General features: G+C 32.7%; 1 protein-coding gene across 1 annotated transcript; it reads right to left on the bottom strand.

The window, feature by feature from the left end:
• Positions 1-2511: 2511 nt before the first annotated feature.
• Positions 2512-18462, bottom strand: LOC131843563 (ceramide synthase 5-like). The gene is made up of 7 exons (XM_059192237.1): positions 18223-18462; positions 16453-16567; positions 8484-8705; positions 5321-5542; positions 4363-4481; positions 3588-3732; positions 2512-2607 (listed from the first exon to the last, which is right to left on the bottom strand). The coding sequence occupies exons 1-7, from the start codon at positions 18399-18401 to the stop codon at positions 2512-2514; spliced, it is 1098 nt and encodes a 365-aa protein (XP_059048220.1). The 5' UTR covers positions 18402-18462.
• Between the last annotated feature and the right edge of the window lie 2820 nt (positions 18463-21282).

The following is a 21282-nucleotide window of genomic DNA, read 5'->3' as shown; positions in this document are numbered from 1 at the left end:
AGATAATCTCATCCAATTTCAATACTTATAGACCGACATGTACATCGATGTGTTTCTACTAAAGACTATGACGCTACGTTACGTATATGACGTCCAGAAAAGGCACACATCGCGATATGTAAGAAAAATAGCAATCCACAGATAAAAAACATCAATGCGCTGTCTGTAGTCAACAGGATATATTTTTATTGTTCGTACACTACCGCGAATTTGGAAGAAAATATTCCTTTATTGAAAATGTACAAGCACTTATTTTTAGAATAACATTTTAATACTACAGGTCGCATAAGGGTAAGAGGATTGTTAGTAATAGGGATGGATGAATACATTGGGTAACAATATATAATCTTCCTTTGATCCCCAAGAGACCATTAGCGCAGGCGCGTGTATCTATTCATAGTTTTTATAGTCAGGGCTGTGCCAACTTTTAAACATAGTGATTACTTGCTCAGTGCTTAGAAATTGTTTGCGTTTAATCGCGATGCTATTATATAAACAGTATACTAGAACATTCAATAGAAGACTAAACAAAACCAAACAATCTACGTGGTCCCCGTAATGTGATTGTTACACATCTTATAAAGACAAGCCGAGTATTTTCGAGACAGTAATCAGCCTAATATAAACGTTAAAACGTTATTATAAAGTGTACTAATCCGAAACCAAGTGCCAGCATTCATTAAACATTATTATGATATTTCTTTCACCGCAATTGTTTAAAAAAAAACAGCAGGATGAAAACTACGAATTAATTAATAAATAAATTTAGTAACATAATATACGTCCACAGATTTGTAATCCGTTTGTTTACTCTGTTATACGAATACGACCAGAACGTACAAATTCATATTAGATTTCGAAGTGCTATATTTTTTTTTATGATGAATGGGATGGAACCCTAGTTACTACATGAAAATGAATTTTAATACTCGAACAGTAGGGTATATTTTTCAAGTAGTAAATTGTAATTATAATAATTTTCACGCAATATAGTAGCTAATAACTAGCGTTGGAAATACAACTAAACAAATTACCAAGTAGATTGTCTATCATACATGTGATATTTTTACCATACTTAACTTTCATAATACTTAAACTAAAATAAATAAAAGAACGACTGAAAATTGTAGATAAAAACATTTTCAACACACTTGCTCGTAACATGGATATAATTTCACCGGTTTACGATATATAAATCAATTACGCTAAATGAGCTCGAAATACGCGTGCGTTATAAACGCAAACAGTGCGTCACTAGTATTTGCTATTTTTATTTATAAATCTCGCAACGCGCTAATTTATAATCTATAATTTTTAATAAAGTAAAACGGAGGAAAGGCAACAATGTGCAGTTTTTTGAGTTTATTTAAAATCAAGTGTGTTGAAAAATTTCGTACGATATATGTGCATATTTAACATAATGGGCTCTATTACGACCTCGTTTTCGAATCGGGCTGTTGTGTTGCCTCGTGTGTTATAACTATCATAACGCACTTATATCGTAATATACAGTATATTGGTACATATAATGAAAGGTTAATAAGTCGATATTAATCGTAAAATGCAATATCAAGGATTATTAATTAATATTTTAACGCAATTTTCATTAAATATTCATAGACTATTAGGTATCAATTTATATTGTCCCTCATAGTAGAATTCTGGACTGTATGTACTTATTTTTATGCAAATAAACTGACAGTGAGTGATGGTAAGTGGCAACTGCCATCATCCTGAAATACCACTCAAGAGTAGCTATTCCGAAGGACTAAGAAGTCATGCCTCGGTACCCTGGAATTTCACTACCTTATCTCATCCTTGAACTAATAAGGTTTTATCTATATCTTGATTTCAAATTAAAATAACATCGAACTGCAAATTCGAAGTTTGAAAATTCAAATTTAGATGTATAAATTGAGGTATAAGTTTCCCATGGTATACTCTTAACCGGAAAATACCGGTTTTTCTCTTCTATATATAGTATAAAAATATAACATTAGGTATGTACAGTGAGCCTGACATGTGATAATTATCCTTAGATTGTTGAAGATGGCCCCTATGTGGTTCTGAAAGAAAGTGATGTACTTATTTAATCATCTTTACATACTAACATATTACTACTACTACTACAACTATACTAGACAACTCATATAAATACTTACATATATTTTTAAATACCTGTATAATAATTATTACATAGTATAAAATAAAGTCGCTGTCGCTGTCTGTCCGTCCCTATGTATGCTCAAATCTTTAAAACTACGCAACAGATTTTGAAGGTTATTTTAATAGATAGAGTGATTCAAGAGGAAGGTTTATATGTATAGCCGGGCGAAGCTGAGGCAAGTATAATATAAAACAGCCAGACCAACACAAACAGTCATACTCATGAATACAAATGTCAGGACCGTCCGAGGAATGAAACCTGGAACCAAGAAGCGGTTTGCTAGACCACCAGACCACCGAGGTGGTCAAATAAACTACGTTTCGTATATCAATTAATATGAGTACTTACTTTTTATTATTTACATGATTAGGTGTGGTGTGGTTGGAATTGTGCGAGCTATCACTGAGATCAGAACTGGAGCTACGGATGTCGCCTTCCATCTGAAATTTTAAATATAATTCAACTTTAATTTGCAGCACCGTCTATCACCTCACCACTGTAGCGTATGATGATGTCATGAGGTGACGCTACATAATATATTGTTTATTGTAGTATGTAGATAGTAAGTAAACAGGTGAAATTATTTATTTATTTATTTATTTATAAACTCTTTATTGCACCAATAGAATTAATACATAAGAACTATACACAAAAGAGATATGGATGTACAAAAGGCGGTCTTATCGCTAGAAGCAATCTCTTCCAGACAACCTTTAGGTAGAGAAAATACAACAAAAGTGGTAGGTGGCGCATTATTGTACGTTAGTAAGTTTATTTGGTAGTGTGACATGGCTTATTAGGAGCATGTTTATTCGAAGCGACGTCGGGACGTATACTGAATTTATACTGAAATTAAATATATATTATCTGGAAAGATAAACTAATGGGAGTAGCGTTGCCAGACGTCCAACTTCCCGGGACGTCCCATATTTTAGGCTTAGTTAAAATGTCCCGGCGAGACTGACTCTGTCCCGTATTCGAGTCGTGCACCGTTTTTCATTATTAAATCGATCGATCTACGCTAGACAAAAATACTCACGCACGCAACGTTCGAACCCCTAATTTAATAGAAAGCGAGTTGATGACCGTTTTTAATTACGATTATAATTGTATTGATTTTTATAAATATGTTAAAACCTATAAAAATATGTTAAAACTGATTTGCTCTTCAAAAAAATGTAAAAAAAAAATAAAGAATGTAACTATATAATTTTGTTTTTTATTTGTAATAAACTGTACCGGGTAAAAAACTAAATTCCCGTATTTTTTGCCTATAAGCGTTTGCCCCTTATAGGCTGAAAAAAATCTGGCAACTCTAGTCTTAAGTGTAGACAGAAATATTATGTGTAAGCAAAAATTTAAGCGTAAAATGAACAAGATCGAGATGTATGAGATGAGATGAGAATACTGTACAACTGACCTGTCCGGCTTGTATGGTCTTGTATGCAATCTGAAGTATGAGCCAGGTCCACACCACATGGAGCACCAGCAGCAGGCAGAGCAGAGAATTGAAGATGTAGTACGCGGGAAACATCGGCAGCAACATGGGGGCGCGGATCGACGTACTGCAATGTTAATTTATATACTGTATTAATAATTTTGAACGGCCTCAATGGTCTTAAGGTTTAGCACACCGCTTTACTTCCAATAGTCGCGGGTTCGATTCCTCACACAGTGCAAACATTTGTATTTATGACTATCAGTGAGATTGTTTGTGTCGGTCTGGGTGTTTTCTATATATATAATGTATATTAACGAAAAACAATTAAGTATGTATATCATTTACCGTTTCTGTCTAGTACCCAGTAGAGCTTATTTCATAAGCTCTACTGGGCTTGAGACTAGATGGCACTGTGTATCATAGACAACACAGCCAGAATTATTATTATTATTAACAGGTTCATTCCGTGAGGAATAGAAAATATGTCGTTTAGAGCAGAAGTTAATATATGGTTCACTTCTACCATACATATAGGGGATACGCGTGTTTACACGTCAGACATACTTTCGCATCTATTATATTACTAGCTGTTGAGACGCGGCATCGCCTGCTATTTTTAAGTAAAAGATAACATCATATGATACAATCTATATTCACATAAATTTTCATTAAGTTCCATTCAGCCGTTTAGTAGTGAAAGACAGACAGACCGACACGTTCGCATTTGTATATTAGTATGGATATGTGATCTCACCTCCATATAATGTAAAATGGGTAAATGACAATCCTTGTGCTGATCCAGACTACGATTAGAATCAGGAACATTGTGTCGCAGAGACGCTGGTACTTCGCGTATTTCGATGCTTTCACCAACTGAAATGCGAGGAATTTCATCATCATCATCATTGTTATTAAATCACATCAATAACTAATTGTTTTGTAGCCAGTTACCAAAGGAAATCCCGTATAAAAGAGAATAGAAAATTTCATACATTTTTTTCGCATACTTACTTATAAACATTTATGAATAGTCATAATTATTTTTTTTTAATCTACCGTTCATTCGGAAAGCTGTTTTATAACAAGAAGAACAAACAAGAAACTTGCGTGTTCCTCTTTTAAAATATTTAGTCATAATTTTACATTTTTAAATTGAAATGTGAAAATACAAACTACCAAATAGCAGTAATTCACTACAGTTAAAATAATAAATACAGAACCAACAAGTTGAGATAAATCAGACCAGTTACTACAAGCAGCAATTGTTATATAAATTATAAAAAAAAATGCTATTTACTTCTTAAGTAGAATTACAAAAAAACTTTGTTGCTTTTTGACAAAACTTCAATTTTACATTTTTAAAATTTTGTGTGCATACAAACTATCAAATACCAATAATTATTCGTATTGATAACCGGGTTTTAAATGGAATATTTTTTTAATAAATAAAGGTGCTTACTACTCCAACCGTCGAGAGAGGTAAATACCTTTATTTACCATAAAATTATTCATGTTAGAACCCGGTTAACAATATAAATAAATATTTAACACAAATGTTTAAAAATAGCTAAATATCAATAAGCATATATATCAGAGCAGACCAGTTCCTACAAGCAGCATCCGTCATGATAATAACAAATGAACCTGCCATCATCGCGCTCAACCATGTCGTAGGGACCTCTATGACCCATACATTGTACTTTAGTACGTACCTCAACAAATATATCCGCACAGTCATGTAAAAACATCACTAGCGTTCCAATTCTGTGCAGATTGCACACCCAACTGAAGGAGAGCAGAGCGATGGTAGCGATGTGGTGGATGAACATCTGCCAGAAGTCCTTACGGCGCACATCCCAGAACTGCGATATGGCCAGTGACCAGTAGAATGCTGATGATATCGTATAATACCACCATACGTCGTTGGTTAAACCCTGTAATAGTAATAAATAATAATTAATAACCTTAAGATTATTCACACATCGTTATCTTGTGTCAAAATAGGCAGAGCATTTTTTTCTTAATAATATTTCAGGAAAATTCATACAACATGTCCAATCCCAAGCTAAGCAAGCTTGTGTTATATGTACTAGACAACAGATGTAAATTCATAGACATATATTTATTGTAATTACATACATAATATATAGAAAATTATAATTAATGCAAATGTATGTACCGTGCGAAAAATCAAACCCACGATCATCGGAAGTAAGGTGGTGCGCTAAACCGCTAGACCACCGGGGCCGTCACAAGCAATTGGTGTGGCAAACAAGCTGACGGACTACCTGATGGTAAGCGGTGACCGTCGCCTGTATACCCAAACAGAATCACAGACATCATGTTCTATACCACCACTCACACTTTACCGATGCTGGATGAATGGAAATTTGTTACTCTTTTACGCAAAAACTACTGCACAGATTCGAATGAAATTTCATACATAGATAGGTAATATCCTATATTAACATATACGACACTATTTATAAAAATTCACGCGGGCAGCACTATCGTATAGAACCAGTAATCAATAAAGGAGTTAAATAGTATTCGAGTTTGAAACGAATAAATTTTGTGTATTATGTGTAGGTATATATATTTATTATTCAAGGGAAAATGCAGGTGTTCTGTCACATGTGAATTTAGAATATTGAATAGTATACCAATTAAATTTAATAGACATAGTGAAGGAATTAGATATACACACACAAAATGTAACATTTAATTATACATTACAAGTTAAATTCAATACATTTTTAAATAAAACGGACTTGTATAATTAACAGTTAGTGAAAGAAATTTATTTTTATTATTATTTATTTTATTCTTCTATATTCTTTATTGTACATAAATATATTTTCAGGTATGTTAATGAGAAATTAGATAGAAATTAATTGGACGTATCCCGAAAAGAGATATCTTCCAGTCAACACAATACAGAGTGGCATAGGAAGTGTTGAGCAGGTCAAAATGTGCAAATAATAATTTAATAAAATTTATCATACATACAAATTTTAATTGTCTGATGACTTTGAAGCATGATTTTGTAATAGTTTAATCTTATATATAAAATTCTCGTGTCACAGTTTTCGTTCCCATACTCCTCCGAAACGGCTTGACCGATTCTCAAGAAATTTTGTGAGCGTATTGAGTAGGTCTGAGAATCGGCCAACATCTATTTTTCATCCCCCTAAATGTTAGGGGTAGTCCACCCCTAAATTTTTTTTTTTTATTTTAAGGCAAAACCACGTTTTCAGGGACAGCTTTTATTATAAAACCAACAGCTTACAATCCAATACATTAAATCAACAGTCCGTTTCTAGAGATAGTCAACAACAGGTTTTTCAAAGACTCGGTAAAAGAAAAAATAAAAATGTGGCAAACAGAATAAAGATAAGAGATAAATTTAGGATGTAGAAATCAAATAATATGAATTACACAATAATAATATCAATTAATATTTTAATTTACCTATTAATAACAATAATTAATAGGCAGATTAAGAATAATTATTTTATTTTAAGAAGAATTTGCCTGTAGAAGAGGACTGGATTGAAAGACCACAGAGCAGCCACAGTCCACTCCAAAATGGACTACAACAAATCATAGGGTGTAATTTCAGCTTTATTTATTGAAATAAAGCGTAAATGTACCAGTTAAGCAACAATTTATAGAGGTACTAGCATTCTAACCTAGCTATTATCCTTGTATATTTCCTTATATTTTATAAATAGTGTATATCCTGTTGTATTTGAGATTCACGATCTACTCGATGTAATCCTTAGTTCTTAGTAATATTATAAATGCGAAAGTAACTCTGTCTGTCTATCTCGCTTGCACGACAAAACTACTGAACCGATTTAAATGAAATTTGGTACACAGATGTTCTAGACCCTGAAAAAGGACATAGGCTATTTTTTAATGCGAAAAAGGGTTGTAAGGGAAAATGAAACTTTGTATGGAAGTATTGTCATTTTTAAAACTAGAGGCATGTAACTTTTTTCGTTTCTTTTTGGTGTTAGATTATTAAATATTTTTCCTTTATTTAGTCAAGGTCTATATAACACATGGATCAAATTGCGGGCACAGCTAGCTCTGCTCTAATCTAAGGCAGTAAAATCACAAGGTACTCATAACATTTTAGTAATCCTCGTTAAGCAAGATGACGGCCTCGGTGGTCTATCGGTTTAGTGGACCGCTTTACTTTCAATGCGCCTGGGTTCAGTACAAACATTTGTATTCATGAGTATGATTGTTTGTATCGCTCTGGGTGTTCTCTATGCATATCATGTATTTATTTACTAAAAAATGTATCTATATACTTATATTATTTATTGACGACCTCGGTGGTCTAGCGGTCTAGCACACCGCTTTACGACCGATGGTCGCGGGTTCGATTCCTCGCACGGCACAAACATTTGTATTCATGAGTATGATTGTTTGTATCGGTCTGGGTGTTTTCTATGTATAATATGTATTTATTTACAAAAAAAAATAATCTATGTATATGTATCAGTTATCTAGTACCCATAACACAAGCTTTAGCTAGCTTATCTTGGGTCTAGATGGTGCTGTGTGAAGTGTCCTGATATTATTATATTATATTATATCAGTTGGCTGGTATGCCTGGTACCCATAACACAAGCTCTCTCTTAATTTGTGACAAGAGTAATAATATCCGTAGACTATTCACACGGTGGATATTATCATTATTATAATTCATCCATCATTTTTGCGGTCATCTTTTCCATCCATCCACTTTCATGTTAAACACTTTCTTTAAGGCATGGTTCTCACTGAATAAGTAAAAAATATATCTCTCCACCAGGACCATCAGTTTTTAGTCATTACAGTAACAAAAAAAGTTAAATTTACCTGATGAGGATATCCAAGATAGCACTGATCTATGTCCCAGAGCCATTCCTTGTCCCACAGTACATAGGTGCCAAATGTGAAGTTGCAGAAATAGAAGGTGGCCTTCCACGCGTTCTCACAGAACTTCACCAGGGTGGAGGGCTTGTCCTGGCTGCGGCGGAGGCGCCACCACCGCTCCACTTGCCGTTCAGAAATATCCAGCTTTTTCGCCAGACTTGAAACCTGAAATTATATAATAGGGTTTAGATAAATACACTTTAATAAAATCAAGGCCGACAATAGATACCTACGTATAAAAAGGATAAGGAGCATGTGTGTGATAGTCTTTTTCTGTATATTATTATTTTTCTGTGTATTTTATTCCTCTCCGCAATAGAACATTCTAGTATTTCTCAGAAACTTTTTACTTCATGCTTAATATTGATTGTAATTATAGTGCTACAACCCAGTTATGACTTACGGTGCCGAAACGTGGACACGGACGATTCGACTGGACCACCAACTCAAAGTCGCTCAACTAGCTATGGAAAGAGCTATGCTTGGAGTTTCTCTGAGGGATTCTCTGATTTGATATCAGAAACGAAGTAATTCGCCAGAACACTAAGGAGACCAACATAGCTCTACGAATTTGCAAGCTAACCGTAAGGGTTACAGTGGGCTAGTCATATTTATCGCAGAACTGGAATAGATGCATTCTACAGTGGATACATATGGTTGCTGGTAATAATTGTATGAGAAGAGTTGAACGCCCAGTGATGTGGCTTGGAAGAGGCCTATGTCCAGCAGTGGACTGCAGTGGGCTACTGATGATTTAGTTTGCCTACATATTAGAGTATTACTTTTATTTACATTTTAATTTAACAAATATACAATTCGTGAACTTTTTAATTAGTCTCTTTTTTAGTGTTTTGCATGGGTACCTCAGTCTCACTTATTTCAGCCGCTAAGTAGCTTGCATTGTAAGCTGTGTTTGGGTTGAGATTGGGCAGTGTATTTACAATGACATCTTAATCCTCTGGAATACCAACACTGGTGTCATGTAATCGATCGTGACCCCTTTTTTTTCTTTTTTTTTTATAGCACAGGGGACAAACGAGCTGGCGGCTGACTTGATGGTAAGTGACTACCGCCGACCATGAGCAACACCAGAGGAAATGAAAGTGCATTGTCAGCCTTTTAAGAAGGAATAAGCTCTTTTTATCTTGAAGGTTTCAATATCGTATCAGTTTGGAAATACCATTGCTGGAAGGTGATTCTACAAAGTGGTTGTGCGTAGCAAAAATTTTTCTAGAAAACCGCACTGTAGAGGACCGTCATTCATACAGATGGTACTTTAGTTTTTGGCGGGTGGTACGGTGGTGATACTCTGGTATTATTCCAACCACCATATAGGCCGGCAGTTTGTTTACCATTCCAATTACATAAAAAAGACCACCAAGATAGTTAATAATAAATACCCGATAAAAGCAATTAAATCGGATATTAACATTATTGATATCAACTTCAGTAATTAATATATCATTGAAACGAGAAACTGAAATATATGGTTCGATGTAACGTCACATAGCGTTATCATGTCATACTATATTTATATGTCAAACTAACAGTTACCTACGACTTGGTTAGCGTGGAATTTAAGTGTTCTTTTATTGAAATAAAATTTCTAATATAAAAGTAGCGTACGTTACTCCTTATAACATTAGTTACTGCAAGTAAAATGCTTTTAAAATCGGTCCATCCGTTTCAGTGACTAGAAAGAACAGACAGACAGATTTTTTAGAATATGTTTTTGTCTTTTATGCATTCATACGTTGTCACGTTAGGGGTACAGACAAAAGATAAGGAGATTATAAGAGTATAATTACAAAAATAATACAGAGAATTATAAAAACACAACACGAGGAACAAAAGGCTCTGCACTGCTCAAAATAAAAAATAAAACCAATAGTTTCTGAGATTAGCGCGTTCAACCGAACAAAGAAACTTTTCAGCATTATATTATTACTACACTTATTACACTTACGACAAATATTAGGGTTCAAAAATGATAAACGGAAACCTACCTGGGTGTGTTCAAATATATAATTTATTTATTTAACTTCAATGCACAAAAATAATGTGTACATATGGTAGACTTACACACCTTGCGGCGTTATCTACCAGGCAACCATGAGTGGTGCAGAGAAAGATTGTTGGCGGTGCACTAATATATAAAACATGTCAACGAGTGAAGCAGAATAATGAAAATAAAATTTGTTTACAATATTTGTTCCGAACCCTAGCTGTGAGAGCCTAACTCACACTTCACAGATTTTTATCTTTAATCGATTTCTGATAAGTGTATTTATGGTTTGCCATGTCACTGGGCGTCATCGTATGGTTTTTTCGCAACAAAACATTAGAGAATACAGATAAAATATAGAAAGACTCATTCTTTTTAAGATAATGGAATTTATTTTACGCCCCTATGAGTAAAATATTCACAAACTTTGAATGTTATATTAATTATATTTAATCAACAGCCTAAAAAATAAGTTTCAAGTTTCAAAATCGACGATACTTCCATACAACTTTTCATCTCCCCTTTCAACCCTTATTACAATATTTACCCTCTAGTATATAATACAAAAGACCGTATTACATACTTATTGGTAAATATTGTAATAATTATAAGTAGATTTGTTACCGATGTTTTTTTAAAGACCAGGTCACATGTTGAGCGAAGCGCGTTTATTCTTAAAAAGTCAACCTTGACCGATCGGAATTTTTTTGAGTGGTAAACAATAAAGGTACGAAGGTTGACCTTCGATGAAATTTTGGTCTCGATCGGTCAAGCCGTTTCGGAGGAGTATCGTTACAAAGAGTGCAAATCTGATCTCCGAGATCGCTCCGCGCTTCATACTCCTCTCAATGAATTCGTCCATAGTGAATTTGAAAATTTTTTTCAAGCTTTTGTTAAAAGACGATTTAAATTATTGCCAACGTGGTACGCGATATGTAAACGTCACGTGCACGTGTCGTAGAGACCTTGGTGTTTGATAACATAACTAAATATTTGAATCCAACCCTGGCCTAAATGTCACAAAATAGCTAAAATATTGGCTTTTCGATTACTCTAATATGTGGTAGCTCATTTTTTATCATTTAAAACCGTCTGCAGGTAAGGGGTTTTCATTAATGTGGACTAATGCTCCCGTTGCTATGCTAGCAATCTCTCTCTCTCTGTCTCACACACACACATGTACATTACAAGTAACTGATAGTCTGTTATGTTTAATTTAATACCTATTTTGATTCTCTTTTTGTTATCTTTTCAGTCAATTGTAATTCCAATAATTGTAAATTGTAAGAGGAAATAAAAAAAATACAAGTTTCTACGTAGTTTAGGTACCAGGAAACAATGTAAAATGTAAATATTGGATGTAATATATATTTTTTATAGCAATATACCATAGTAGGTTCACGCGGTTACTTCTGGAAACCATCATGATAAATTCCTGATGAATTTGTCATGATGGGCTAAATCTAACCTGACCTCATGCTCAGCTTATCATCCCCCAATGGTACCTCGCCAGCGTAAATCGTTAGCACAGGCGGGTACATAATTCCATTATAATCAGTTAAAAATCGCCCTATAACCCGAGAATCTGAATTCCAATAGCGTAACAATGTTATTTATAGTTAATAGCGTTCTAAATTATAAAATATAGATACCTACATACAAACTATTGATAGGAGAGTTATTTATAAACAAACTAAGGAAATAGGGACTCTATTATTATTTCCTTAGGAATTATTTTCATAGTTTGTTACTTGTTTTTGTTTCCATGTTCCCGGAGGAATATTGGTATACAAAATTGGAATTCTTGAAATGACTGAACTAGTAGTATTTGGATAAACCACAGATAACATATTCTGTTCTGTGGAATAAATGCACTGCCGTCTGCCAGGGGTCAACCGTAAAATATATACATTACACAAATTTCAAGTTTATCACCCCCTCGCCCTTATCAAAGTTTTAAAAAGTTATTTTATTAAATTTAGAAAAAAAACAGTAATTTACAATACTTTTTTCAATAGATAGATAGAGTGCCATGATGGCTGGCTCATCCGTCATACTCGTGAACGTGTGTTGCTTGCGAAGATTGGTCTGTTTGGGTTACGAACACTAATTAGACTATTTGCTTTTAACAAAATAACAGCATATGCTGGTGGTCACTCTATTCTCCCAAATTTAAATTTAAAAATGTATCTGTATTTTTGTAAACATGTTCAACCTTATTTGAAAAGAATACGAGCTGAGTTTCTTTTCAGTTCTCAGCTCGAAATCATTCCGAACTGACGGTAGATTTGACATATCATAATAGTCTGTAATAGACCTACATGAATAAAAAAAAAATTTTATTTAATAATATGATAACTTTAAATTGACACCCCACTCCCTATCAGTGTCTTCGTCCAACCCTTAACTTCCTCCCTTAATGTGAGATATAATTTATATATGACCGGGTAAATGAAACATAGTAAATGTTTCATTAATGGATAAATATAGAATAGTGATAATGGATAATAAACATACTATTATTTAAAGATAGCCACATTATCAGCGAGTATTCCACGCGGGCAAAACTGCGAGACATAGTAGGTATTAGAACCCGCAACTCCATACTCACATTTTTTTAACTTACTAATATAAACGCGAAAGTTTGTGAGTATTAATGGGTGGATGTATGAATGAAAACTCTTTCACACAAAAACTACTGAACGGATTTTGATGAAACTTTACTAAAAATACTAAAAGTCATTCTTTTTGGTTCTATAACGTACATCTAAATGATATACGTTATAGAACGTACTAGTTATGCCCGCGGTTTTGTCTTGTCGCGTGAATTTTTAAAGCCTATATGTTATTCGGATGTATAAGCTATATTACTGTAAAGGTTCATAAAAATCCCTTCAGTAGTTTCTGCGTGAAAGAGTAACAAACATCCATCCATACTCACAAACTTTCGCGTTTAAAACATTAATAAGTCATTCAATAATTTTCATGTACAGACAGCGATCAGTTACATCTTATGTGTATATATAGGTTATTATGTACTGTTATATAATAATCTATACGATTATTATATAACAGTACATAATAACCTATATACAGTTATCTATATTATTCAGTTGGAATTTATTGTTATGCCAATAGACATGGATTTAGATTCCGCAACTGCCTGTAATATGCTTATCAATATTTATTTCAAAATTAGGCAATAATGACTCTTATTTACAATATATTGTAGGTGAAAGAATATTCCCCATATTAATAACAAAACTCCTGGCGAATCTATATTATATATATAATAATACATTTATTCAAATATAATTAACATATTGCTTTAATATTGTAACTAATGTACTAATATTATACATTTTAAATTATGTCTATCTGTCTGGAACATTTGCTCGACTGAACTGTTAAATGCTTCTGAATGAAATTTAACGTGAAAAACAATGTATGATGAGTACGTAGTCCGTCTAGTAATAATTTATAAAAATAATACGGATGGGGGTGAAATCGGGGCTGAAAATACTCTGGAAGGGACGTAGGGGGTGAAAGTATGTTCAGACGACACAAAGTGTAATGAATATGTAATATATTAAATGCAATAATGAGAGTTTCACGCGTAAACTGCTGACTGGTTTATGATGAAGTTTGGTATAAACATAAATGAGACTTTAAAATGGGTTACCTTGTGCCTACACTTATAATATTTCTGTCAAAACAATATTACATTTTTCTCGCGACAAACTGTCGATTTTTTCGCGAGAAAAACATATTAGCTTGTTTTTACCGTAATCGGCTGCATCAACTAGTTCGGGCTCTGAAGAGTTGTTGTATATCACAATGTAGATATCTAGATTAAGGTTATCGTTTCAAAGCCTATACTATATTTTTTCTTAATCCTTCCGTAAGATATTGGCGGATTTTACCCAAACGCCATAATCAAATTACAACACCGTCATTGCTCTTATTTAAAAAAAATATCGCAACAGGTAGTCTTATATATACATATATATAGTGTAGTAGTAGTAGTTAGTTAGTTAGTTGCCTGCGATATCGTCTGCTTTTATGAGATACTAGCTGTACCCGCGACTTCATCCGTCGTGAAATTGTGATCTTGACGAAATAATGAGAAAATATTTAAATCTAATCGAAAAAATCCAATGAAAAAAGTTTCATCGTACCAACTAGCTTCAAAACGACGAATGTCCATACTACCTTTCATCGCCTTTGAACCTTTTTTTTCGTATTAAATAGTAGCCTATATCCATTCTCAGCGTCTAGACTACCTGTATACCAAATTTCATTTAAAATAGTCCAGTAGTAATTGCGTGAAAGCCAGACAGCGCGACAGACAGACAGATTTACTTTCGCATTTATAATATCAGTAATAAGGATATATAAAACTAACGATTACTTGCGACATCGTTTCAGTATGAGATTCATTCATAACTTAAGAACTACGCTCTTGTCAGTGGAGCTCTTGCCACTTTCCGCGATCTTCCACCATGCTCTGTATGAGTATAAGACACTAAAAATAATCTTATTAAAATAAACTAAATAAACAAAACTTAATATAACCACTTTAGTATAGACATATTTTTTTTATTCTATCACTCATTTGGAAAACAGAATCAGCACAAGAAGAACGAATAAAAAAATTTCATAAAATTCTATACATGTAGTAGTTTAGTTTAACATGTAACAAATAGCTAGAATAGATACACTTCCGCATTTATAAAAATAGAATGAACTTTTAGTTTTAAATACGACGAAAATGTTAACAAACAAGTAATGTCAAAGTAATGTTAAGAGATAAAGATTAAATGAGGTTGAATATACTTAGAGATAAATGTAAGGTAAGTAGGTGGTTGCTCAAGTAACTGTTTATTTAATATATTGCTCTTCTCTATTGGTGCCATTCGGTAGTTTGTGTTCAGACGCCACGTCACCCTGTACCGTCAGTGGTAACTCAGGCATTGTCATTGCGGAGGTCAAGGATGTCATGCCTCAGTACACTGTAATTTCACTGCCACATCTCACCCGTCAAAAAAAATCTATATAAAACGAATATATAAAAATAAGATTTGACGAACTCCATAGTCTAGCGGTAGCACACCGTCCGTTATAAGTTCGATGGTCGCGGGTTCGATTGCTCGGCGCAAACATTATGATTATTTGTATCGGTCTGGGTGTTTTTTATGTATGTATTTACGAATTAGAATTAGATATATAATCAGAATAATATGTATATAATTACGTTATCTAGTACCCATAACACAAGCTTTAGCTAGCATAAGTCTGGTCTAGATGGCGCTGTGTGAATTGTTCTGAAATTATTATTATTATTATTATAAAAAAAAATGCGATATTGTCCCCAAGGCACTATATTTTGAAAGTTATGTTGTTTATAACGTCGAGATATAAATTGTTTATAAAATCTAGAGACTTTTATCCAGTCACCCGGAAGTTGTTGTCCCCAAAATCAATACTGGGGCAAAAGGGTTCACCCCGAGGCCCCAACCTTCAACTCCCTTGGGGGTGCGGTGCGGTACGGGACCCGTCAACCGAAAAACATGTTTCTACTAATTTTTATCTGTGATTATACTAAGTCAAAATCTTATAAAGCTAGCTGAAATAGGTCAGACTGAGGTTAGGTAGTTTTTTATTTTTTTTTTATTGGCACTGCTACATACAAAGCTCTATTGTGCTCATCCTTTTTAGAGTTCGCAGCCTAAACTCGTCAAAGACCAAAATTGAAGCATATTCTTAGGAGGGATCGTTTTTATTTCCTCAGGATAGAGTGTAAAATTTCCTAATTAGATATTACATTTACGTATGAGTGGGCTACGACCACAAAGCATGACCTGAATAACCATTTTTATTATATGTATAATTAAAAATAATACATACATCTTTCAACCTGGGTGATGTCTGATATACTGCCTCCAGTTTGGGATTATTGGGTGCTTTCCTTGGTCTTGTGTCCTTAATGCCGAGTGACTTGCCAAAGGAACTGAAAACATAACTGCAACAAACATGATAAATAAATACACTATATCCCTTGACAATTCAAACAATGCCATCTAGTCCGAAGCTAAACAGAACTTGTGTTATGGGTACTAGACAACTAATATAAATACTTAAGATATTTTTTTGTAAATAAGGAACATAATATTCATAGAAACACCCAGAATGATACAAATAACCTGACCCATGAATACAAATGATTGTACAGTGCGAGGAATTGAACCTACGACCACTGAAGTAATGTGCTGAACAACTGAGGCCGTCAGGAACATTGGAAAGATAATATTTACTACATACATAAGTCTGTTATACTATCCAAAGTACCTGATTTATTTTATTAGCATTGAGAAAAAAATAGAAATAGTGTTTATTCCAATAAACTTAATAGAAACACTGTTGAATAGTCATATTATTTTATTCATTTGGAATGCAGACTCATCACAACAACAAGCAAGATATTTTTTGTGTTTAGAAGATACACTGAGCAGATTCATTGTGTACCCATTTGTTTTTTGCATACCTGCATAATTTTTTTTATGATTATCATATAATCATTTTTATTGCTTCAGTAATAAAAATAATTTGTTACAAATTTAGGTCAGTACAATATAATTAGTTACAAGTGTTAACAAATTATTAAAAATAAAATACTATAAATATATAAAATCTGGGTTTCATTAGAAGCTCCATTGTGTTACAAAACAATGTGATCTAGGTGAAACCACTAATAAAACTAGCAGACATAAAAACCTCAAAACTTCTATTATTATCTTTGAAAATTGTACTCTGTGGTAATCTGTAATTTATTACAGATTGTTATTGCTTTATTAGTTGATTGTTGTTGATATATAAGTATAGATGTTTAAGTTAAATTTAAATTATTATCATAAAGTCCATGCAAATCATATGACTGACTCAGTCATTCACTTAAGAGAGGCATTAGGATAGGTAATTCTATAGTGTAGACATAGTAATTGATGCATAGAACACACAAGGTTACATGCAGACAGTGTGTAAGCACAGTAACAATTTATTTTATCTCCAAAGTCATGCAGTCACTTTACTATTTCTATTGTATTTTACAATGAAACAACAAATAAAATTTAACACTGCTTGTTTAAATGCAGATAAATTTTATTACTTTTTTGTATGCTTGAGTTATATGTTGTTACTTTATATAGGAATGGAATGGAATTCCTTGTGATCAAACGAAAAAATATATTAAAAAAATAAAATTATTGCCAGAAAAAAATTGTAATAATGTTGAATTAAAATAATTAAGTATTTATCCTACAACTAAAATGATAATACATATTTTAACTATTATCACTTTTATGATTCATTGTAAGTTACATGCTTACAATATTAAATATTCATAGGAATAATTAATTAATTATTTACTGAATAATTAATGTAAAATAATATATATTATTAAAAAAATAATATACAGAGCAGTCATTAACTATCACAGATAATAATGAAGAATGATTTATTACGGAATACCTACTTAACATACAAGAATTTGTTTTAGAAATTAGAACGATTAACTCAATAAGATGAGACCGGCAAATGCGTGACTCACTAGATTCATTACAATGAAATGATAGGTTATTTCGAACGAGTTCGTTAAAATTATATGGACTTAATACTTACTTTTCAAGCACATATCGTAGAAGTATAAACACGAATGCTAACGGTATAGGATAGAAAACGTGATTGGAATCGTTGTAAATGACTGCCTTATCTGGTCCAGGCGCTAAACTATCCCACGTAGTGTTAGGAGGCAACCAAACATGCTCGTTCCAAAATGCATCGAGCACAACTCGTAACATATTCAACACTATTTGTTTCAAAGTCACTATTAAACACTGTTTAGTTGATAAAATGTAATATTCAGAAGCAACCAGCGAACGACGTGAACGGGCAAAGAATACAAACGAAATCGGATAATAAATAATGAATGAATGAATTTAAACGATAATTGATATTGAAATGAAATATGAAATTCTGACGCTGACTGATCAGTAAGTCTGTATTATTGACACTGACACCGATAATCTGTGCTGTCAGTTGTATCTGACTGACGGATTTAATGTTGCTACAGAATCCACAGATGATAATAATAGGTTAATTATTAAAGTATTAGATAAATTTTAAATTATCTTGGATTTATTTAATGTTGGATAAATTTTAATCAATTCGATCGTGCGAGTCGTAAACACTTGAGGCTTAAGTGTCTGGGGCTTTATCCTGAAATATAAAATAAACAACATCCGTAACGAAAGTTAGCCATGAATTCTGAAACAACGCTAAAACAATATACCTCTGAATGTCGCAGCTAGAGGGCAGGGAAATAACCTAAACCTAATAAAAAAAACTAGGCAGCAAACGTACAGAATGTCTCCTGTATTAATAATGTAGACTATTGCCCCCATTGATAACATTGCTACGCTGGTGGGAGGATTATTAGTAACTAGTGGTCCGTTGCAAGCAATGTACCATGTTAGATCAACCTCATCGGAGTTCCCCCTGGAAAATATTATGGCTAATTAATGATGACAAATTCATCGACGGGCTAATCTAATCTGACGTCATGCCCGCGAGAATATGCCGTTAGCGTAGGCGGAAGCTCTATTTTATTATCGTGTATAAAAATAAGTAGTAGTAGGTAAGAAATCATAATTTGTTTTCTTAATGGATGGAAGTTACTTATATACTAATATTTAATTATAAATAATTTTATAATTGTCAGTAGTAACATATTTTATCTTTAATAGTCCTATAAATATTATATTGTTATCGTAAATTATTACAATGAGAATGAATTACGCCCTCAGTTAAATGTTTCATTTGATGTCATTGCTCAGAGATATTTTTAATATCATAAGAAAGCAATAGCAGAAACAGCCTCGTAGACAATAAATTAAATGACATTTATACGCATAAAGGAGCGTTTTTTTTCGCACTATTCTAATGGTATTAATAGTTAACAATTAAGTTATATAATATAACTGATAAATGATAGATGAATTATAAACTTAAAATTGAAACAGAATATCTGTCATTTGCGCATGTCTTTATATCCATTTTTTTTATTTACATTCTTTATTACTATATATCATACAATATAAATCAAAGAGTTTATCATTATATATTCTTTTATTATCATTAATGGTTTTGTTTGCATACAAAAGAGAATATTCGCAAATCAACGCCCACATACACATTCAGGCACACACAACATTATAACACACATTACTGTACACAACATACACAGTTTTTTTATATTTAACATAACTATTTAATTCCGCGTCACATAATTATTAATCACAATTCTTTTTAAAATGCATTCTCAGAGGAACGAAACCTTAGGACATGGTAATAGCTCGATAATTAAAAAAAATATACATATTGTTCGTTAGCCATTCAATTTAAACTTTATCGTAGACATCTTAAGGTTTATTTGACATTGAGATTATGTCATTATAAAGACTTATGCGTATTGCCAAACCCTATTTTATACAGTATAACAGTAATGGGAATATAAATTTATTATATACATTTCAACTATGCACCAAAAATAAATAAACACCTCATAATTTTATTTATGTTATGTTAAAAATACTGCAAGCAATGCAAGAGATGTAATTATTCGGAATAGCTCATAGACAATTTATATAGCTATCACAGAATAAAATTGAGAAGCGGGCGCAACTCATTTTTAGGTTGCTGATATACTGTCGGTCAGTCGTCGCATTTGTAAAGCGTAGGGTGTACAACAAAACGCGCCTATCGCATCGGGTAACCTGACAATTAACCGAGTGTATATCAGCTGCCTTACATAGATAGCAAATCGAAAGGAAGTTGTGTTTATTGTCTAAATATTTACTAAATATAAAATAAAATAGCATCTACATAATAATTTACAATGACAGCACCGTTAATATCTTTACTTATATCTTATACTCTCTTCTTAGCCCTACACAACTGCTGTGGACAATTCTGTATCTAAATACGTCTATATGCCTTTCATGCCACTGCAACTTAGGCTTATTACTCTATAAGTAAACGCCATATATAAAAGCTATTCTTAAAACGTACAGTAGTGGTAATGAAGAAAGTTCCAGAATAATTAAGAAGATATAGTTCAATGTCGAAATAACGTCGTCAGTCGAAATTGCATCTTATGATATATATCTTCTTGCATGTTAACACTAGAATGATTATAATGTGTACTTTACTGTGCGATGATTATGATAACTCATAAGTAATTAACACGCCTCTTAATAGTATAAGTACAGAAGGTAAAATAATTTATGTAACAAAAATTATTATAAATATCGCTTCAGTCTTAGCGAATACTTAAATAATAACTATACTATCTATAAATGTCAACCATAACGCCAACACCACAAATAATTATTGGCTTCTCATTATAAATTAATTTATTTATTTATTATTGACAAACGAAAACCGATTCAATTCTAATAAATTAGATAATTGGTATTTAGGTATGACAACTGATTAACTTTAGGCCTATAACAAGACAACTTGATCCGCAAATTGCCTACATCGATTCAATAAGGTTATATTGCGTGAACGCAAATGGTTGTTGTTGTCCTATAAAATATTTAGTTATATATAACATAATTATAATTCATAAAGTAATAACTCTATAAATTATATTTTCGCCCTAACTCGTTAGAGCCTTTC

The sequence above is a fragment of the Achroia grisella genome, unplaced genomic scaffold, assembly GCF_030625045.1.
Source record: "Achroia grisella isolate CSIRO2021 unplaced genomic scaffold, CSIRO_AGI_Agris_v1 utg319, whole genome shotgun sequence".
Taxonomy (NCBI): domain Eukaryota; kingdom Metazoa; phylum Arthropoda; class Insecta; order Lepidoptera; family Pyralidae; genus Achroia; species Achroia grisella.
This window is presented reverse-complemented; position numbering and strand designations above follow the sequence as displayed.

Bases quoted from the DNA above. Each gene is read 5' to 3' on its own strand.
- LOC131843563 (XM_059192237.1), bottom strand. From the start codon at position 18,401: ATGTTACGAGTTGTGCTCGATGCATTTTGGAACGAGCATGTTTGGTTG. The intron at 5,543-8,483 runs GTAAATTTAACT...TTACTATTACAG, and splicing joins ATCTTGGATATCCTCATCAG to GGTTTAACCAACGACGTATG. The intron at 3,733-4,362 runs GTGAGATCACAT...TTAACATTGCAG, and splicing joins CCATTTTACATTATATGGAG to TACGTCGATCCGCGCCCCCA.